Source organism: Trematomus bernacchii, unplaced genomic scaffold, assembly GCF_902827165.1.
Source record: "Trematomus bernacchii unplaced genomic scaffold, fTreBer1.1, whole genome shotgun sequence".
Taxonomy (NCBI): domain Eukaryota; kingdom Metazoa; phylum Chordata; class Actinopteri; order Perciformes; family Nototheniidae; genus Trematomus; species Trematomus bernacchii.
In genome coordinates, this window is record NW_022987739.1 from 3749631 (window position 1) to 3772622 (window position 22992).

Here is a 22992-nt window from a genome sequence, read left to right on the forward strand (position 1 = left end):
CATTGGCTGTTTGCAATTACATCTTAAAATTAAGTAAACGTTTCTTCAGAAATAAATGAGTTGCCTAATTTCTGTCCTTTTTTCACCGTCATTTTAGGCAAATCCGCTCTGCACTGGGCGGCTGCAGTTAATAATGTGGAGGCCACTCTTGTGCTTTTGAAGAATGGAGCCAACCGTGACATGCAAGACAATAAGGTCTGTTCTTATGTTGTCAATGTTTCTATAATTACATTTCTAATCTAATTTTACTCTAGAAACAAAGGTGCAATCAAATCTGTATCAAATAAAATCATCAGGTTTATAAACGTGCCGATTAAATTGAGTCTACTCAAAACAGATATTTGATGTATTCAAACATGCTGCTTGCTATGTTTTCTTCAGGAGGAGACGCCACTGTTTCTGGCAGCCAGAGAAGGCAGCTTTGAGGCGGCTCAGGTTCTCCTCGACCATTACTCCAACCGGGACATCACGGATCACCTGGACCGGCTGCCCCGCGACACTGCTCAAGAGCGCATGCATCACGACATCGTGCGTCTGCTGGACCAGTACAACCTGGTTCACAGTCCACACAACGGCCCTAACCACATGGGCGGAGGAAACTCCTCGGTGATGTGCGGGGCCAACGGAGCTGGATACATCGGCATGCGCCCCGGGGCTCAGGGGAAGAAGAACAGGAGGGGTGGAGGTGGAGCAAAGGTGGGAGGTGGAGCTGGTAATGCTAAGGAGCTAAAAGACATGAAAGCAAAGAGAAGAAAGAAGCCGGCCGGAGGAGAGGCGCCGGCTGCAGCTGCTGGAGCGGGAGGAGGAAGTGGAGCAGGAGGTGGAGCAGCAACAGCAGGAGGGAACGCAAACGGCGTTAAGGCAGCAGGACTTCCAGAGAGCTCCGTCACCATGTCGCCCGTCGACTCCCTGGAATCACCGCACTCGTACACAGGAGACGTGTCCGGCACCGTCACCACCACAGCCAACTCCCCTCCCCTCCTGAGCAGCCCCACCTCCAGACCTATGCTGCCCCCCGTCAGCCACATGCTGGGGCAGCAGCAGAGCTGGGTGCCCATGACCAAGCACGGCTACAGCGGCCACATGTTCGGCCTGGTGCCGCACCAGATGGGGGGGTCACACTCCGGCATGGGCCAGCACCACGGCCAGGGCGCCATGCTGACCCCCATGAACGTCACCATGAGCAGGGAGCAGCTGCCGCCCATCGTCACATTCCAGATGATGGCGCCTGGGGGGGGCCAGGCCATGCTGAAGCAGCCTCAGCAGGGGCCGGTCCCTCAGTCCCAGGGGCCGAACCAGAGCCAGACTCACTCCCAGCAGGGGCCAGGCCAGCTGCGGTGCTCCCAGGCTCTCATGTACCAGATGCCCGAGCAGATGAGCATGGGGCACGGGATGTCCCACGCCATGCAGCACCCCCACACCGTCGGCCACGGGGGCCACGGGGGGATCGAGGGCCAGTCACGGCAGCTGCCCTCCTATCCACCCATGCAGAGCCCTGTGGATAAATACCCCACTCCCCCCTCCCAGCACAGTTTCACCACCACCGGCTCGGAGGGCACCACCCCCGGTCACTCCGCCCACCCGCCAAGCGAGCACCCGTATCTCACGCCGTCGCCCGAGTCCCCGGACCCCTGGTCGTCCTCTTCGCCGCACTCCAACTCGGACTGGTCTGATGTCACCACCAGCCCCACCCCTCTGGGGAACCCCCACCACGCACTGCCGTCTTCACACCGCACACACATTCCAGAGCAGGCGCAGCTGCAGGCGCAGTCGCAGCAGATGCAGCCGGCCGCCCAGCAGCCGCAGCACGGCAACATGCAGGTGTTTGCGTAGGCCGGTCGGAGGAAAGCATAAACAGACTGACTTTGGGGGGTTCTGTGTAACTCGTACGATGCTTTTTTCACGTCTCGTTAATTCTGTTTTTCATTATAATAATCTCCCCCTTTATGTTTTCTTCTTCTCTTTGCACTTAAGAAAACTGTTGTATAGTTTCTAAATTGAGTATTATCAGCTAGATAGATCACAAGTTCTCAATACCCAAAAGCATGCAGTTAGCTGTCAATCACAAGTTCAATCAGTTCCTGTCTACTTCCTGTGATCCCGGCCGAGCATCCTCTGCTCTCTGTTGGATAAATCAAGACTTTTCTTTTCGGCTTTTCGCACACAAACACAAACTGTTTATCGAAGGATCAACGAGGAAGTGCCGACCAGATGGCGACCGGCTTTTATTGCTTCAGAGAAACAGACTGTTGAGATGGACAGTGAGACGTGGCAGAGGACACTCTGAACTGATATCGTCTGCTTTTTAGGTCATTTTCTTTTCGCTACACCCTATCCTTATGTGTTGTTTAATGTGATAAGCCTGTCAATACTAACTCATCGTCGCAACCCTTCACTCTTATCTTTTTAAATACGATGGCTCACGGTTAGTCGATGGTATAATTCAGCAAAACGACCTAGTTTTCTTTTAGTCCATGCATTGTTTTAATGTGCTAAAGGGGGAATTTTATAAATGTATGTTGCATTACTAGAAAGACAAACATCAAGTAAATGACAGATTATATATAAATGCACACAGATGCATCTTGTTACTAAATGGCTCTACACGCTAACAATGGTTTTTTACTTATAATTATAGAAGTGTTTTCCATCAAATGTCTAAACACACAGAAGGTTTAATAAATGCAGTTTTTCAATTTCCATGCTGTAGGTGCAGGGAGACCAGTGTATGTTTTAAAGGTAGTTACTGTTACAGAAATGCAAAAGAGTTGATTTGAAAACCAAATCAGAGTCAATGTGGATGCAGTTAGCATGTCTTGCTACAGACGGTGCCACTATATCTCGTGTTGTTGAGGGATTCATTAAGCTTGACAAACTTTATGCAAAAACATACAGTAGTTGTAGTATGTTATATGATGAAATGTACATAGACTTACAGCACATTCTGCTTGTTATTACTGAGTTCGGTTTTGCAAAAGTTTTGTTAAAATGTTTTTTTTATATGAATTCTGTTCGCACTTCTCGAATGATTCTGAATGTTACAGAGGTGCACGTTTTTATCTTTAAACCGCCTCCTTGCTAAATGTTTTTTTTCTTTTCTGAAATCATTTAACCAGTTTTGCCTTTTTGCTTAACTACAATCAGTGTATCTCTGCACCTTTGTAATTGTAATGATTCATAAACCAAGTCTGGAGGTGAGTAAGGTTTGATAAAGTATTTTTTTTTTTGTCTTCCTTCTTAACGTTGATCATAGCTTTGTGTGACTGCTCTGTAAAAGCAGACAGTCATTCACCGTTTTATTTTTGAAACTTAAAAAAAAGGAACACCCGTGTCTCTTAAGACCAAATGATTATTATTTGTTCTACAAAAACTGTCCAAATCTGTATTAGTAGTTTCGGTTATTTTTGTGATTTGTAAAAGACAAAAAGTTAGACACGTAGCAAACACATCAATTACCAAGAAATTATGTTTTAGTTTTAATTACTACTGCAAGTGTCTGTGTAAACGAAGCAAAATGTCCATCATATACCCACTAACTTACACACCAGGGTCTTTTAATCTGTCCCTGCAGTTTCACAAAACACATGTACTGTACATTTAAGTGTCATCCAGCATTTTTATATACGAATTGAGCATCTCAGTTCCCGTTCATATGCAAGCCCATGCGTCTTTTCTGTATATAAAATGTTCTTTTTTTAATTGTACTTTCTTCTGTTAACCAAATAGCCTATAATATACATGCCATATGAAGTAGTTGTCACCGTGTCTGTATAAGGTAGAAGAACTAATGAAAAAACAAGTTGTCCTTTTGTCAAAAAAACCAAATGATCAACCAAATATGCTTATTGAAATAAAGCCCAGATCTTCATAGGATTTTGCACCTCTGTCTCTTTTTTTCAGGAACAATGCTGGTGTTTGTAATTGTTTTACAATGGTTTCACATAGAAAAGAATGTCACAAAAGTATCAAATGAAAAAATATCAACATTTTACATATAGAAAAGTGTTTCAACAGCAACTATTTTACTGTCCCTTCAGGTTACACAATACGGGTTTATACATACACAAACATATATGAACCCAATCATCTGAAATAATCTTTCCAATGTTAGGAACACATCAAAGTCAATGGTTTTTAATAGTGCATGTTATTCTGCAGTTAGTATTGGAAAGACATTTTCTTCAAGCCGAGGTGGAGGAGGTAGGTACTTACTGTATGCTTCACTTATATAGAAGTTGAAATAGCGTGGTATAAAAAGACTGTTATTGGTAGAAGCAGTTGTTTCAAAATGTTACTTCACTGGTATATAATAACAGAAGTAAACATATTCATGCAAAGAGCTGTTTTTACTGTTCATTAAAGCATTTAATGTTGTAATTTGTCAATATGGAGTGGATGTAACATACTTTGTTAAAGCCATGGTATATTAGCAGCATACTGCATCATATATTACAAGATTATTATATCCGGGTGTCCGCGGGGTCTTACAAGTATTAAAATGAAGGCTATTAAAAAGTATTAAACGGCATTTTCCAAGCCAAGGTATTAAGAAGGTCCACAGCAACGACAACATGAAACACCCTTTAATGTACTGCAACGACATGTCGGGAAACCCCCTCAAGGCGGCCCCATGCATAGCGCGCCGTAAAATGCTGCTTCTTATTTTAAATGTCGTTGCCTTGCTCCGGCTCTCTGCATGGAGGAGCAGCGGAGTATGGCATTACCCCCGCTGAAGCTCACCAAAGTTTAATATATTTCATAGTTCAAAGTTTTGTCAATTGTTTTGTTTATTGGTCAAATACTGGTTTCTAATGGTTTCTGAGGAGATTTACTGGAATGAAAGAGCACAAAGTGTGTCTACAGAAGCAACAAGCAGTATACTGCATTAAACCTGACCCTGACAGAGAGGTTGAAGTTCATGTGGAGAGGAGGCTTCAGTAGTCTGTCTGTTTTATCTCTTGGGAACAATGCCTAAATCAAATACTACCTTCTAATGGTTTATTTTTCTAATAAACCTTGCATTGGGTTGGTCACACAATTCATTCTCTTGTGCTTTGTTCTATCTGAATTATGATAAGGAGTTATCACAAGCTGTTTAGTTATGCTATCTTACAATAAATACTGTATTAAATGTGAGGTAAAGTGTGTCGCCAATGTAACCGGTTAGAACTCGAAGTTGCGATGAGGTCTTAAAATGTATGGAAAGGGTCTTAAAAGGTATTACATTTGACTTCAGGATTCCTGCATATACCCTGTATATGTTTTTAGGTCAAAAAGTACCTACAAATTAATTTAGGGGAGTAAATCTCAAACGCTTCCCTTAGAGAAGTAATGGAGTAGAGATTACGGTACTGCACATTGGAACAAATTATGTTGTGAAACAACAGTCAGAAGTGCTGAAAGAAGACTTTAAATGTCTGTTGGAAACTGTCAGCTCTCTAAATGCGGAAGTGTTCATCAGTGGCCCTCTACCGCCAGTCAGAAGAGGAGTGGAGAGATTCAGCAGATTGTTTGCACTGAACACTTGGCTTTCAACTGCCTGTACTGACCATTATGTCCATTTTATTGACAATTTTAACTTTTTCTGGGACCGCAGACATCTTTTTAAGGCAGATGGAGTTTGCCTGAACAAGTCAGGAGTGAAATTGTTTATCTCTGACATATTCAACTGCCTGCGTCATCAATCTGTTCCCTTTTGATTGATTGATTGATTGATTGATTGAAAAGTTTATTAACAGCTTGTATATTGGGTACAGTACAGTACAGCTCAAAACATACAATTGTTAAGGGGATGCAGACCAGAGAAAGACTTTCGTCTTGTTTACATCAGGGTCCCCCATTTCCAATTCATCATATCATTTAAGACATATAAGACATATTTGACATACAGATGGCTTATTTACAATTTACATACAGGTGGTTTTTTACATACAGATGGCTTATTTACAATTTTCATTTTAGATTTCGTTCTAATACATCCTAACCGGACATTTAAGACATACCAAGTCTACAGATATACAGTTAGTAACAGAGTCTAAAATGCGAGTATATACATAGATGGGGGGGGGAAGCTGTCCATTGTACGACAGGTTGAGATTTGTACCATTACCGGGGCCAGTTTTGCAATGCTTTCCCCCGAAGGTGCTCTTTAAGAGAGGTTTTGAAGGTAAGTATAGTTTTACTTTCCTTTACAGTTGTGGGAAGAGCGTTCCACCTTGATGTGGCATAATTGCGATATGTGTATTCCCCTTTTTTTGTGCCAAATCTGGGTTTTACATGATTTGTGGAGCTCCCTCTGGTGTTATGATCATGGTATTCCTTGACCTTTGGGAAGAATTTTGACATGTACATGGGTACCATAGAGGTGTAGTGGATCTTGTAGACCAGGCCCATTGCAAGTAGCTGTACTCTGTCGTCTACTCTAAGCCATCCTAGGTTGTCAAAGTGGGCAGAGGTGAGGTGGGTTCTAGATGAAAGGTCAAGCAGTAGTCTGACCAGTTTATTTTGCGATGTTTGAAGTTTTATTTTTAGCGCCTTGGAGGTGCTATGGTACCATGACGTGCAAGCATAGTCATAGTACCCTTGAATGAGTGCTCCTGCCAGAGTTTTCAGGGTGTTTTTGTTTACCAGAGAGGAGATCCGGTATAGGAATCTAGTTCTTTGATTGACTTTTTTTATTACATTGGATGCCATTTTGTCACAGGAGAGGTTTGCCTCAAGAATAGATCCTAGGTATGTAATTTCCTTCTTACTTGTGACAATAATGTCACCCACTTTGCCAAGGACAAGCAACAAGAAGATTCAAAACAAGAGAAAGACACAACACATCGCTCAGAAAACCTTGAAGATGTATCACTGCACCCGCCTGAGGAATGTCGTGATTATGGGAAACCTATGACAAATGGAGGAGTCTCCACCGCCCTTCACCCCCCCTATCACCTTTGAGGATACTCTTCCTTCACCCCACAGCTCTCTCTACTCACCCTCGCCCACCCTCCTGGAGATCGCTGAACACATGAAGGAGATACAGGATGGCACCAATTCCTTCCTGGAGTTCAATGACCGCATTAAGGCGATACGCAGGGTTGGCAGCATGTCCTTTACCCCCGCCCCTCAACGACGCCCACAGAGACGCGCACCATCTCCCCCGTCTTCATCACCGTGCCTACTTCAACCACCTCCCCCCCCCCTTCAAGACACCATCTGCGGTCACCGAAGCCTGATAAGAATGTGTGTGTACAAAACTCTTACTGATATGTGCTGGGTCCAGGCTCAAGGGCGTATGGCACTCTCAACTCTTTCCAGCACATGCCGGGGCCCTGCCTGCCAGTAGCCATCAGCTTAGAAACAGGAAGCGCTCAAACGTTTGTGTGAGTTTATCAAATTTAGCAGTGACTCCATGTCAGCCACAGCTTGTCACAAAAAATCTGACTGATAGTGTATTCAACAAACTTAAACTAGCTTTATTAAATGTCAGGTCATTGGCAGGAAAAACGTTTTTAATCAATGATTTTATTACTGAGCACAATCTCGATTTTATGTTTTTAACAGAAACTTGGATTGAACAAAATAACAGTGCAGCTGTTCTTATCGAATCAACCCCTCCCAACTTTAGTTTTATGAGTCAGGAAAGAATGCATAAGAAAGGAGGTGGAGTTGATATTTTGTTCAATGATTCCATTCAATGCAGGAAGACATCTTATGGGGACTTTGCTTCTTTTGAATTGTGTGGCCCTTCAGCTGAAATACTCCTCTCGAGCTCTGTTCCTAAATATCTATAGACCACCCAAATACTGTGCAAGCTTTTTTGATGACTTTACTGAACTGCTGTCTATAGTGTACATACTGATATACACCTGAACGTCAGCAGGAGAGGACTCTTTAAAGTAGAGACACTACATACTGAAATACACCTAAACATCAGCAGGAGAGGACTCTTTAAAGTAGAGACACTACATACTGATATACTGTACACCTGGACATCAGCAGGAGAGGACTCTTTAAAGTAGAGACACTACATACTGATAGACTGTACACCTGGACATCAGCAGGAGAGGACTCTTTAAAGTAGAGACACTACATACTGATATACTGTACACCTGGACATCAGCAGGAGAGGACTCTTTAAAGTAGAGACACTACATACTGATATACTGTACACCTGGACATCAGCAGGAGAGGACTCTTTAAAGTAGAGACACTACATACTGATATACTGTACACCTGGACATCAGCAGGAGAGGACTCTTTAAAGTAGAGACACTACATACTGATATACTGTACACCTGGACATCAGCAGGAGAGGACTCTTTAAAGTAGAGACACTACATACTGATATACTGTACACCTGGACATCAGCAGAAATGTAAAAAAAAATCTACTTTTGCTGGTGCTGTTGCATTTAAAATCAAATAGTTGACTAAAACAAACTTGAAAGAAATCAAATACATAGTGTTGTATTTTCATTTGTTTATATTTATTATGATAATTGTTGAATGCAAACTTTGTAAACAAGGTAATAAAGTAAGTACTGAAGTAGCTTTAAGTCAGTGTATTGATCAGGGCAGAGCCAGGTGAGCTAAAGTCACTCAATACAAAGGTAACTAGACAAAAACAGGAGGAACAAACGAGAAAGAATTCTAGTGTTATTTTGAATTTGAATGTCTTTGGCCCTTTCTCATGTCATCAAATGTCCCTCCTCGACTCCTCGACTCCTCGGTCCTCCGGTAGTGACCCGGAAATGAATTTTAGCGCGCCATGTTGAAGGACATCTCATTTCTCGAAATGCACATCGAGGACCGAGCATCGAGCGTCGAGGAGGCTCTCTGGAGGAGCTATAACCGAGGATACACTGATGGGTCCTCCACGGTCCTCCACGGCTCCTTCGTGGATGCATTTCCGGGAACAGTGATGTTTCAAAGAGTCGAGACGCACGGCCGGACTTATCTCAGCCAATGACAGCTCTGCATGCATCCCCTGGACATTATTTTATTAACTGCTTTCATCGCGACGTGATGTTTACAGAGAGAACAGCTGTGAGGTCCGTGCAGAAAGCAGAGCAGTGTGTATAATATATATCATATATCACTCAGTATAACAGGCCTACTCTCTTTATTTGCTTTAGTTTAGTAGATATCTACAAACAAAGTCGATATTTTTCTAAAACCATTTAGTGCTTCACATAATAAAATACACAACGGCTGTAGCCTGATTATGCTTTAGGAGCTGGTGTGTGTGGTGCAGTGTGTGCGTAGATGCTGCAGACAGACAGGTCTCAGTTGGTTTGGTGTCCTCTGCTTACTTGTAATACTTGTAAATAAAACTTTTGGCCCGTCATTTATTTCCCTCATTGTAGCGACCAGAGAGAGGAGAGGGGGGGGGGGATATATCCAGTCTCTGATAGTGTTACGTTATTATGAGAGTGCTCTGTTTGATTCTGAAATTGTATATATTTATATAAATATATGTGTGTGTGTGTGTGTGTGTGTGTGTGTGTGTGTGTGTGTGTGTGTGTGTGTGTGTCCGCGTCTGTAGCCTGTTATTGTCTCATTATACCGCACTGTGAATGAATTAAAAGTAAATATATAAGTGGTCATGAACACATCTGTCCATCAGACAGAGGGCTGCTGTGCCTCCTGTCATCATTAATGGACGTCTCTTTAAAATGACCGCTCAGAGGAGAGGAGTTCTCATTTCTCTAACCGCCTGCTGCTTCCCCTCCTCTCTCCTCGGTTCCCCTCCTCGGCTCCTCCGCTCGCATCTCCTGTGGGCGGGACTAAGTCTCGAGGATAGGAGTCGAGGAGGGGAGTCGAGGAGGGACATTTGAAGACATGAGAACGGGCCTTTGTATTGATTGTTATTATTAGTTGAATTCTCAGACTAAATCTCTGGTGACTTGAAATTAAAAGCAAGAAGCTAAACTTAGACAGGAGAAACAAACGTGAAATAAATCAAACGTGTCAGTATTGTTATCATTATCATTATTATTTATTTATTGATTGACAAGACTTTAATTTAACAAGAAAACAATGGACTAAACATAAATATAGAAATGTACTATTAAGTAAATATGAAAAATATAAGATACATATAAAAATTGACTATTAACTAAACATGATAAATATAACATAAATATAAAAATGAACTATTAAGTAAATATGAAAAATATAACTTAAATATGAAAATGAACACTATAAACCAAACATGACGATATAACATAAACCTGATAACTTGTAATGACTAAATGTTCCTCTTATTTAGGGGTGCTAGAAGCAAAGGAATAGTTTATTTATTTTAAAATTAAGGTTGTTTTTTTGCCCCTAGTGGCTAAAACTGCACATCACTGTGAGTCTCTTCTGGAACCTTTGTTGATGTCTAACCAGATCTAATAACTGTTAAGTGTTTAAATATATATCCTGACTGGCTGTGAGTATATGTTGTTGCTCACTCACTTTGAGCTTTAGACTGTACTTGAAATGTTTTAATGTCTTACTAATTTTTGATGTTGTGAGTTTGTTTTTTAAAGTTTTTAAAGCCGATGTCAGGGCTGCCTTTGAGTCTTATGTTTTCCTTTTTAGTGATCGTTGATGTTTGGGCGGATACAAGAAAAGGAATTGATGAATCTTCTCCACCGTGGTGTTGTCCTCCTCTGCGTTGTTGGGATCGGCTCATTGGTTTGCTCAGGTGGATCCACCCTCACTTCCTGTTCCACCTCCAACTCCACCTTTACCTCCACAAGCTCCTCCTTCACCACGCAGGGTGCCTTTGGTGGTTTTTTCAGTTGTTTCCTTCTCCTCCACACAACGTTCCTTCTGTTGTTCCAGTTCATGGTTTCTCTCATGCAAAACGACTATCTCAAAATGTTTCACCCCAAGACAACGCAACTTCTCTTGTTTGAGTTCCTGGTTTGTCTTTTGCAAGGCAGCCATCTCTGCATCCTTCTCCTCAACACAGAGTTCTTTCAGTTGTTTGAGATCCTGGTTTGCCTTTCTCATGATGGCCATCAGTGCTTTGTCCTTCTCGTGCATCTTGAGGAGCTTATTGAAGACTTTCTCAATTTCCAGGGCATTCATTTTCACATTGTGCCTCACTTTTGGTTCCACTTTCACCTCCACAACCTCTTTCTTGTCCACCTTCGCCTCCTTCACCACACAACGTTCCTTCTCTTGTTTCAGTGTTTGGTTTCTCTCACGCAAATCAGCTATCTCTACAGATTTCTTCTCAAGACAACGCTCCTTTTGTTGTTTGAGTTCTTGGTTAGTCTTTTGCAAGGCAGCTATCTCTTTATCCTCCTCCTTCACACAACGCTGCTTCTGTTGTTGGAGTTCCTGATTTGTCTCACGCAAAGCAGCCATCTCTGCACCTTGCTCCCCAACACAGGGTTCTTTCAGTTGTTTGAGTTCCTGGTTCAAGGCAGCCATCTTTGCTTCGACCTTCTTGTGTGACCTCTGGAGCTTTCTGTATTTCATGTTCAGGGCCTCATTGTTGAGGCGCAAGACGTTCTTCTCAAATTCCAGGGCGTTCACTTTCACATTGTGCTTAAACTGCAAAGCTGATTTCTCTGTATATGCTTTGAGCATCGCTTCCTTATTTTTAGCGCCTTCAATCTCAAGCTTATCCCTTAAAGTCCTCTCCTGCTCCAGCAACAACTTCATTTCCTGATTTTCTTTTTGCAGAATCTCGAGCTTGACTGCCAGCTCATCTCTATTGTTCATCTCCATACTGCTGTGATGAAATGACCTGTTGTTTAGCAAACTAAATGTAATTGTTCGACTGAATTAACGTCACAAAAATCCCACAAAAGTTGAGTTCACTTGTGAAGATTATCTCGCTAAAAAACACTGCAAGTATCCCTAATGTTTGCTTGCAACAAAACCTATTTCTGCAATGATCTGACACTAGCTGGACAAATTACTTCTGAATGCTGCTCTGGTGCTCTGGTGCTCTGGTGCTCTGATGAATTCTAGAAGATCAATGCAGAATTCAGAATTCTACATAAAGGCAAAAGATGATGTCGTCATTCTGAAGGTTCCATTCCAAATAAGGAGTGAAGGACATCAGCTGACAGGAAGTAAGAATGGAACCATGCTGTTGCCTAGCAACGCAATTGTGTTTAGATAATATAAAGAAATGTAAACAATCGATTAATTCCAATGGGAAGTAAGCAACATGTTCTATTATGTTTCATCTTCACGTCAAATGCATATTTTCTACTTTTTCATTTCTATTTTGATATCTTTCAAATTTTTGAAATGTTTATTTCTACTCTTTTAATTTCTAATGATGTGCAATGCCTTGTTTTTTATGCTGCTGCAACGCAAACATTTCCCAATTTGGGATCAATAAAGTACATCTTATCTAATAGGAACCAAAAATACAGTTACGTTGAAGTTGCACTCAATTGCATTTTGATAAAGTGCCATTTTGAATAAAACTTTCTACTTTTTACAGGATTCCCTTCAACACATTAACTTCAATGAAAACATTTCACTACAAAAATATTTTTTTATGGTGATTAATTGTCTCTTTGTTGTAATTTTCTGTCTCTTTGCAGCTGTTTTCCATCTAATTGTAGGACTCTTTAAAGTAAAGACACTACATACCGATATACACCTGAACATCAGCAGGAGAGGACTCTTTAAAGTAGAGACACTACATAGTATTGACCCTGACCGTCTAGTCATTGTTGGTGATTTTAACATCCATGTTGACAACCCCCAGGACAGAGGGGCTAAAGAACTGTTTTGTGTTCTTGATAACTATGGACTGACTCAGCATGTGACGGAGCCCACATACAATAAGGGGCACACTCTGGACTTAATTATCTCAAAGGGAATATAACAAAAAGTGTATCTCGAGCCGGTTTCTCAAACTTACCTACCCCACCTTTAATGTCTTGCATTTTTGTAAAGCACTTTGAATTGCCTTGTGTTGAAATGTGCTATATAAACTTGCCTTGCCTTGCCTTACCTTGCCTTGCCTAGAGATAGGACTACAAATCAGCATAAAATTAAAAAAACTCAAATTAGTATTTTAAATTGCATTTAAGTACAGTACTTTCAATACATATACTGAATTACTTTCCACTACTACCTTAACATCTAATATCTTAAAGTTAATTACCAGTCCAGCAGGGGGCAGCGGTTCGCGCAGGAAGCTTTAACCAAACACACAAAGAAGAAACCTGTACACGGAAGTCATCCAGGATTTGGATATTTTGTCACATGGATGAGATTTGCTATCCTTCTGTAGATTTTCTATGCATAGTTTCCTCCTTCCTCTAGTGGTAAGTCACACCGTAATGGCGGTAAAAGATGGAGCCGGCGGTGCAGAAACGCTGATAAGATAACGCGCAGCTATCAGCAGACGGCGGATATCAGTGCGGGTCAATGGACTTGAAATGCTGCTGTTTTGACAGCTGGGTTCAGCCTCCAGTACCTGGTCTGTGAGACACCTGCTGAGGACACACACCACCCGACGATTCAACCCTAAAGACGGGGTTACTTTATGTAGAGACGCATATCTACTATCTGTAAAGTTGCTTTTAAAGCGCCATTGGAGACGAGCCAACTGCGACTTCTCTTCTCAGCATTGTTTGCTCAGTGAGTATTACACCATTTCCCCCCCTAAATATCCTCAACTCCTGACTTTGCTCAGCTTACACTTAACCTAACATTTGACTTGTCTTGGACTTTATCATTTTACCTTTTTCTGTGTCCAGCCTCACACCGACCTGTGGCCATGGCCTCTACCCGGCTGAAGTACCTCTCTCTGGGCGTGCTGGTGTTCCAGACCACCTCCCTGGTGCTCACCATGCGGTACTCCCGCACCCTGCAGGCGGACGGCCCGCGGTACCTGGCCTCCTCCGCCGTGGTGGTGGCTGAGGTCATGAAGATCTTCACCTGTGTGCTGCTCGTCTTCAAAGAGCACAGTGAGTGAACACCAACACAACGCAGATATCACCAAACCACATCCTCACTTGAGAATAAAGAAAGTATCACGATATTTCAAGAGGATTTTGAATCAACACAATGAAGTGTTTGATATATAGATAGATCATGAGTTGAGGTAACATAATGAATAAGTGGGTAAAGGCATGTAATAAAACAGCTGGAACAGTCTGGTAAATACAGAAAATAGCTAGATTTCAATAACAGAAATCTAAGACGGGGCATTTCCTTATATTTGATTTACACCTTTCCTACTGCAAAAAGCAATTTACTGAATAATGTTAAACCTGGAAGCCCCTCAGATCTGAAACCTAGACTGACATTGGATGTTATTCTACAGATAAACAGGTAAAGCTTCTTTTTTTTTTGCGTGATCTGCCTGTAGGGAGGGGCGGCCCTGGTTCAGAGGGATAGAAAGGAGAGTGTGTTGCGTAACTAAATGTTTAAGAACAGTATTGCTTTGATGTATTTTTGTATTATTCTGTAAATAAAAAATGTCATATACATTTGAAAAATTATGGTATTTCTGGATCTTTAGGTCCCTGTGAAACAACAAATCTCTTTTTTGGGTCTCAATCTGAAAAAGTTTGCCGTCCCTGATCGGTAATTGTTTTTCCTTTCTTTAGGTTATAGCTGGCGAGCTCTGAACAGCATTCTGCGTCAGGAAATTGCTCACAAACCCATTGAGACGCTGAAGCTGGCGATTCCCTCGGGGATCTACACGCTGCAGAACAACCTGCTGTACGTCGCCCTATCCAACCTTGACGCCGCCACCTACCAGGTACAGCTGGTCCGCCTGGGTCTGAAGAGGAGGCGTATAAAGACATAAATAACTTGCAGCATGACTCTGTACGACACACAGGTGCTGATGTGTCTTTCTGAGACATTCAGCAATCAGCACATCCTTGTTGATGACAGTTTCCCCCCCGTTGTCTCCATCAGGTGACGTATCAGCTTAAGATCCTCACCACGGCTCTGTTCTCTGTGTCCATGCTGGGCCGCAGGCTGGGCGTCTACCAGTGGCTCTCGCTGCTCATCCTCATGGCTGGAGTGGCTTTTGTGCAGGTCCAGTACAGCTTCTACTTTTCCTTTTACACCTTGTTGAAATTGAAATCACAATATTTCATCGTCATCTTGAAATAGGCCACGGAACATCCTCTCTGGTTTCTCCTAATGTTGAAATAACTGTAAGAACACATCCTATAAGTCTAGGAACATGTATTGTATGATCTAGGGCCCTTTTGTTCCAGAGTTATGATGCAGTCTTAAGCTATTCGTCCTCTAAAAGAGTTACTAGTATACATTCAGTGTAATCCTTATCCTCTTACATCCAAGGTTCCCTAAATGTGGTTTTTATATGATTGTAAACTCAATATATTTGCGATTTGCGCTGTTAGCCGAACAAAGTAAGACGTTTGAAGATGTATCCTTGAGATCTGGATAGTTGCAGTGGGTATTTTCTCTTTTTACAGACTTTGGAAGGCTACTCGGTTTTTAAAAAGTATTCACATGTCTTTGTTTAACAAGGACTATGCGTTCCTCAGCTTGAAATAGTTTTAGTTCAATCTGGCCAGATGTAGATTTCATAAGATAATTTACAGCATCATTCCTCTACCTCTGAAGGCTTTAGAGACAGCATGTCATAAATACCCTTTACATCAAAGACATATAGCCAATCCTATACTTTGTTTGATTAAGCATTAACTCAGCTCTGTACTGGAAGTTTGCCTAGTTTGTGTTTTAATTAATTACAGCAAGCTCTTATTTCTTCTAGTGGCCTGATATAGAAATACATCTCAGTGGGAGTTATGTGGTTATATAAAGGTTAGAAAAATAAAACCTAATAAAGAGGCCTGAACTGGATCTCTGAATAAATATTGGCCACTGCTCGCTACGAGGGACGAGGTGGTGAATGTGTCAGTAAACAAGAGACTGTTGTGATATCACCTCCGCCTCCTTAGGAAAACAAAAACAATACCAGTCAGTTAGTATTTCAGGATGTTATCTTACTGCTGACGTGGCAGAAAAAGAGACAATACCACGGTAGTGGAGGAGGACATGAAGATACACCTTAAACAATCTAAAGGATATGATTGGTTCATTTACCACACCTCCTGAATGCTCAGATTGCTCTATCACACATGGTGATACATGGTCCTTTTGCACCTACAAAACAATAGACAAGCTTAAGGGATGGCATGCTAAGAAATAGTTGGCCTGTTTTGATTTACAACATTTCATTTTCAAGGTTTATGTTGTTACTTCTCACTCAGCAGGGTTTGTTTTGGCGACTGGAGGGGGTAAAGAAGAGGCAGGCATACGGCATCTTGTTCCAAAAGTTGTTAACATACTGAAAATATCTCTTTTTAAAGAATGGCTCGGACTTGTGTGGATATTTTGTGGTTTTATCCAAAGGAAAAGTGCAGGAGCTACAATATTTTTCTTACTACTACTTACAACAATAATCATCTTTTTTTTGCACCCATTTTCCTGCTTACTGCAGCACATAACGCTCTGCAGCACTTTTACAACTTGGCAAAGCTGTGAAGATGCATTTGTATGAAATTGAGTCACCCAGCAGTCCGGCTTCTAAGAGCGTTTTATTGTTCACCATTACAGAGGGTGCAGACCTTATTAAGTGCATGCGTGTAGACATTTCATTGGAACTTGGATACTTAGTCATTGGTCAATACAGGACATTTTTAATAGAAACTGCTTTTTTTTTCTTAGAAATATTTATTCATTGGCAAATTTGCTTATCCAAATTCTTGCCTCAAACAAAGTGAGAGAATTGATACCTCCCTCATAACTTCCATTTAAGTATAAATCTAGCTAGTATATGCTACATTTTGTACTAACTGGAAGAAGGGGAAAACAGTTGGCATATATTATTTTGTTGTTACTGCATATTTGTATTCTTTAATTAACTTCTGATCACTCTTAGCTCAGTATTATGCCCTTATTATATATACTTTTTTTTAACTTTAAAAGTCAGAATGAGTAGCATTTGTCTGGAGCAGTTCATAAACACACAATCCAAAAACTCAAAAACATCCCAAACCCTGTTAAATACAGGCAGAGTTCATGTAAAATGACTAAAGGGGATTATTTTTGTATTTGAGTCTATAGGCTACATAATATTTGTTGGTAAATCCTACACATTCTGCCTATTAGAGTCAACCGTCTAGCTTTCCCAATGGATTTTTATTTTAATATGTCTGTTTTGGCAACTTAGCTATCCCATTTGAAAAAACAATGTCCAAGGTCATAAGTGATCTCTTAGAATTGAGGTGTATTACAACCCGAGTGTTCCTCTTGTGTCTGCAGTGGCCCTCGGAGTCTGTGGCGGTTCCCGAGAAGGAGGCCCTCTCTACGGGCTCCCAGTTTGTCGGTGTGGCAGCCGTCCTGGTGGCCTGCTGCTCCAGTGGCTTCGCTGGGGTTTACTTTGAGAAGATCCTGAAGGAGAGCAAGCAGAGCGTCTGGGTGCGCAACATCCAGCTAGGTCAGTGTCCCTCCATCAGTCTGATCCATATACCAGCTGTTCTCACAGAGGAAATGTGAGTGTATGACGTTTAATCAATGCATGTCCATCAACAAAGGAACTCTGTAGTGAGATGTTGTTGAAAATACCTCCGTGTTTCTGAAGAGAGCTCTTGTGCGTTTCATTTCTTCCCCGCGCAGAGAGCCAGCTGGGCTTTTTACCTCCGATGTGTTTCTGTTAAGATGAATGTTCCCGTCTAGTTTATTTTTGCCCTGGAGCGCGTGAGGCATGCGTTAAGTCTCCTGCGATTCCTGGTGTGAGCTTGGAGCTTTTTCACCTGCAATGAGGGTTGGAGCCTAGATCTGCAACGAGAGCAGGGAGGAAAATGCTGTGTGGCTTGTTGTTGTTTTTGTTGTTGTTAGTAAAAAGAGTGCTTCAAGAAAAATGATAAAGGACATCATTTTTGTAATCCTATTGTTAAAGTCATTTGACAAGTTAAATGCCATCCATTTGTCTTATTTCATATGATTGTTAGTGGATATATTTGGGCTTTGGTGTGTTGTAAAGACAAATTAGGCAATATAAAGTAACCCTTGAAAGAGATACCCTTAATATGAAGCTCGAGCCAGGAGACTGTTAAACCTTCTTTAGTGTAAAGACAGAAAGTTGTTTGTTTAATCGGGAACTCAACCAAAATGTGAAATGAAAATGTGTGTTTTTTTTGGTTATGTGCTGAATATTCCTTGGCCAGGCGCAAGGACAAAACATTGACACATGTTCATTTGCTTGCAGGCTTAACTAGCACGCAGCCCTGTGTGCTGTTCAAATACAAAGCAATGTTGGATTTTCTTTCTCTTTGTTAAAGAGAGACAAAATTACTTTGATCATATTTGCCTTAAAGGTGGGGTAGGTGAGTTTGAGAAACCGGCTCGAGATACACTTTTTGTTATATTCCATGGAATGCGTTCGTGTGTGTTGGAGGAGGGGCTCTATAAGGAAGTGGCAGATTTTCTCCGGTTGTGTATTTTCAAATTCTAGCGATCTCGAGCCGGTTTCTCAAACTTACCTACCCTACCTTTAACTGTCACTCCTGAGAATAGTGCATGAAAACAGATAATTTAGTTTGTAAAAATCAGCGCACACAAAGGAAATAACCAATCAGACAGAGCCAGGAGTCATTAACGTCAAACTGCCAACCCAGGCAGCGGTGATCCAATATGGATCTAGATAGGAGTTTTTGATTTGATTTTGTCTTCATTTGGGGGGAAAACCTCACATTTTGTTGGGATAAAGTGACAGTTTCAGCCAATGAAAAAACATTACCTTCCCTATCTTTTGGCCATATAATAGTATTATTCTGATGACTTTGGGATGATATCTTTACACTGATCTTCAGCTCACTTAATTATGTTTGTGTGTGTTTTCCAGGGATGTTCGGCCTGGTGTTTGGCCTCTTTGGGATGATGGCCTACGATGGAGAGAGGGTGAAGGAGTCGGGGATGTTCCAGGGATACAACACCGTCACCTGGACCGTTGTAGCGCTGCAGGTAACGCTCACGATATGTTTTCCCTCACCAAACTGTCAGATCTAACATCCAGCCTCTGGGGTAACACACTCTTCTTTTCATGGATCAGAGGCCCTCTCGGCCCGCTCATGCTTTCGTCCATCTGCGTCCGTGTGTTTGTTTTTTCTCCAGGCGCTGGGTGGTCTGGTCATAGCAGCGGTCATCAAGTACGCAGACAATATCCTGAAGGGCTTCGCCACATCGCTCTCCATCATCCTGTCAACGCTTATATCCTACTTCTGGCTACAGGACTTCGAGCCCACTGGGTAAAGGAAGCACCCACTCATTTACTTTCTTCCTTCTCTGTTTGACAAATCACCTCTGGCTGGCAGACAACTCACAGCTCCATAGTTTCTTATGTTGCTTCGATAACTGGACACTTTTATATTCAAAATCATAATCCGTCCATCTGTATATCATTTCTTCACACTGTGCATTCATATTTAATTTAATAGGCTATTTCTTGCACACTTAATGTTAATAATATACTACTTTTATATTTGGGTTAGCTGTAATTGGCCCTTCATAGTGTATATTTGACAGATAGCCTTCAGATATTTATCTTTCACTGTCATTATTTATATATTTAAAAGGGACCTATCATGCAAAATGCACCTTTGTACGTCTTTTATACATGAATATGTGTCCCCGGTGTTCCAGGGAACTCACCAAGTGTCAGAAAACACAACCCTCTCTATTTTCCTCCATACCCAAATCTCTAAAAAAGGGGCTGCAACGGATCTGATAAAAAACTGATCCAGATTTGAACACTGTCCTGATGTCAGGACGGTGGCGCTACGGCTATTGGGCCAACTCCACCAATCAGGAGGAGACAGCCACGGACATTGCCGTTCGAAAGCGCTGGAGACGCTGTAGTACATATGCCAGGCCTGTAGGTGGTGCTGTTCTCACTGAATCTGCCCTTGCAAAAACATAGCTAAAAAAATTCAAATTGAGCAAAATGAGGCATGGCTAAAATGCATGATCTGTTTGGTATTTTGAAAAAAAAAAAGTTTAAATATGCCTTATATAGGTATGGTCCTACACTATATTATTAAAATATAGCATGATAGGTCCACTTTAAGTTAATGTTTATATTTCTTTTGTACTCCCTTTCATTATCAAATTGTGTGCAAAGCCTTGTTTACATGCTGCTGGGACAAAAGAAAATCCCAAATTTGGATCAATAAAGTACATCGAGCTGATGGTTTTGTCGTCTGTCGTCCACAGCGTGTTCTTCGTGGGGGCCATGTTGGTCATCACGGCCACTTTCCTCTACGGCTACGAAGGAAAGCCGTCCCCCAACCCCAGCAGGGCGTAAAGACCCCCCTGGCTGACACTACAGCAGCAGCATGAGGTCCTGTTCAAGCGTCAAGACGTGGAGTTGAAAGGAGGACGGAGAGCTGGAGAAAAACGAAGGCAAAGTTCATTATCATATAGTGTGATCACAGAGAGGAGGAGGAGGAGGAAGTAAGACGTTCAGGATAAAAATAAGGGTCAAAATAAAAAGCAAGCAAATCGCAGAGATGGGTCTCTCACCAAAAGTGCCTCAGCTGAGACGAAAACTGGGGAAACAGGATTGTATGTTTTTCTTTCCACTGTAGAGACAATCCTGGCTGCCACACCTCCAGGTCCGGAGAGGTATTCTTGAACCGACTGATTGTCTTCATAAAGAGCTACCTGTCACTGTTACTGCCATATCTGAAACACCTATACACAACAGGATTACAGAGGCAGCCATGCAGACGTTTCTCTTCAAAACCAAAATTTGTTTTGTGCAACTTTTAGCCCACATTGTCGGCTTGTTCCCCTCAGAGTCGCGGTATGTATTTCTCTGACAGTCTTTCTTGTTCCTCTTTGAGCTCTCAAAGCATATTTGAGGCCCCCTGAAATGAGCCTTCACAGCCATTGTTCCTTGCAAACCTGTTTCCATTAACGCTCAACGCACCTTTAGGCTGTGGTAGTTTCAGTGACCATAACTAGTATTGTTTCCTAAATCGTGTCTCCCATGGTGCATTTTGTTCAGCTATTTTTGGAAACAGTTTTTGTTGCCAGGGAACATATAGTCTTCAGGACGTCTTTGATAGCATGTACGGTGACAGAGTTACTGTCTGCTGTGGTGCAGTTTATTCTATTAAAGTCATCTGGGTGTATGAATAAAATGATACAGAAACTAATCAGAAATACTGTAACAGGGGTTATGGTTGGAAGATTTAGATTTTCTTTAAGTAAGAAGGACAGTTTGATTTGTATGTACAATTTGAGATTATGTTAATCATGGGCGTTAATAATCAGCACCATTTCAATTGTAATCTAAATGAATTGTCTGTTTAATTTATGAATGATTAATTAGAAAGTTACATGACATTTCAAAGCCACTAATTATAAACATCCAGCTCTTTAAGTCCTGTGCTCCGAAAAAGATATGTATATTGTTAATTGTTGTTGCAAAGTAATCAAAACTGACCTCAGACATGAGGCATTATTTATCATTCTTTTGGAATGATTTCTTTTCTTGATAAAGCGGGTATAATTAATAAGTTTATTATTTGAATTACTATTCTTTGAATCTTTTATAAAAGAAAAATATGTTTAATTGAACTTTTCTGACTGTGTTATTGTGTTGAATTCACTGTGTATCTGCACTGAAACATACGGTGATCTACGGGGGCAAACGCGCTGCAACGAAAAAACCAAATGTGACAGAACACATGCAAATGAAGAAACGTCTTGACCCACTTGACAACACGTGCACAGCGTTTAGAAAATATTCAACAAACTGGCTAAACACCCGCAGCGTTTACTTAAAGTGCTGCAAGACGCTCAAAACACAAGTAGTGTTGTAGTTGTAGCCCCCTTGCCAGCGATCCTCTCTCTAGTTTAGCATACTCAGCCCGACTCAGCCCTGTTTGTTGGCCCCGATAGAACCACAATTTTGTCGGGCCAGAAAAGAGGTGAAAAAGTGGCCCCGGGCCGGGCCGGGCCGTAACTAGGCCTAGTGGAAGCGCAACCAAAAACGGGCACGGCACGACACGGCACGCTTAAAGCGAGCTCCGCGCTGTAGTGGAAATGCGCCATTAGAGAAACGCGGATTTTGGGTCCTTAGCTTGAGAAAAAAAAAAAAGGCTAATGCCTGATCAGAATTCTACCGGAGATAAAGTTAAATTCTGCTGTGATAAAACGCCATCCTGTTCTAAACCACACCAAAGATTATTTCTGAAACAGTATGGAGCTCAAATGCTTTTTCTCTTGCGGGTTTATCACAAGGTGAGTTCGTTTTTTTATTTCCTGCTTTTTAAACACATGTGCTCTCCAGTACAGGTTAGCTCTGAGTGTTAGCGAGGCTTGCTAATGTAAACAAAGACGAGATTATGTCCAAAACACGTCAGGCATTGTTTCTGATAGCAACTTTCTGTGGGTCCGCCGCCGATTTGACGTCATATCGGCAGCAAATCTGTATCCGCTCGTTGTACCCCCGTTTTTAAAAGATTTGGGTACGGAGGAAAAGAGAAAGGGTTTTATTTTCTGACGCTGCGTGAGTTCCCCGACACCGGGGACAAATATTTATGTATAAAAGACATCAAAAAGTGCATTTTGCATGATAGGTCCCCTTTAAATTCTGCCATGCACTGCAGTAACACAATATCCTTTATATTCAATGTATCACAGAGCCTTTTAGCATACTTGTCCACCTGATTGCAGATAATTTTTCTCCCACAATCACAAGTCTACCTTGTCTAATTTAATACTTGGCACGTCGCCTCAGAACTGCGAAACTACATGACATGAATAAATTCACACTTTGATATTTTTGGCATTTGTTTTAATGAGTTTGAAAAACACTGCATGCAAAAGCCAGACAGTCTGAGAGAAAGGACTGTAACACGGCAGAGTTTCATGTCCTTCTTATTAAAACACCATTACCCAGCCATTTTACACCAATACCTTCATTAGACTCCAGTCAATACGCAGAACAAACACCGCTCAGTCCTCAGGC

At 41.7% G+C, this 22992-nt stretch overlaps 2 protein-coding genes across 2 annotated transcripts in view; both read left to right on the forward strand.

Annotated features, from left to right (window-relative positions):
- Positions 1-3873, forward strand: part of notch2 (notch receptor 2) — a 51477-nt gene extending 47604 nt beyond the window's left edge. Inside the window, exons 34-35 of the mRNA XM_034146677.1 lie at positions 98-195; positions 382-3873. Coding sequence (XP_034002568.1) covers positions 98-195; positions 382-1833 — 1550 coding nt within the window. The 3' untranslated portion in view covers positions 1834-3873. The remainder of the gene's footprint in view (positions 1-97; positions 196-381) is intronic.
- A 9300-nt stretch (positions 3874-13173) lies between these two features.
- slc35a3a (solute carrier family 35 member A3a) lies at positions 13174-21596 on the forward strand. Its single transcript, XM_034146678.1, has 8 exons — positions 13174-13601; positions 13721-13930; positions 14576-14730; positions 14892-15014; positions 17277-17451; positions 18859-18977; positions 19128-19261; positions 20226-21596. The coding sequence occupies exons 2-8, from the start codon at positions 13741-13743 to the stop codon at positions 20314-20316; spliced, it is 987 nt and encodes a 328-aa protein (XP_034002569.1). The 5' UTR covers positions 13174-13601; positions 13721-13740; the 3' UTR covers positions 20317-21596.
- Positions 21597-22992: the final 1396 nt, after the last annotated feature.

Coding starts and splice junctions, on each gene's coding strand:
- slc35a3a (XM_034146678.1), top strand. CDS start 13,741: ATGGCCTCTACCCGGCTGAAGTACCTCTCTCTGGGCGTGCTGGTGTTC. Junction 18,978..19,127: donor GGACCGTTGTAGCGCTGCAG/GTAACGCTCACG, acceptor TTTTTTCTCCAG/GCGCTGGGTGGTCTGGTCAT. Junction 19,262..20,225: donor CAGGACTTCGAGCCCACTGG/GTAAAGGAAGCA, acceptor TGTCGTCCACAG/CGTGTTCTTCGTGGGGGCCA.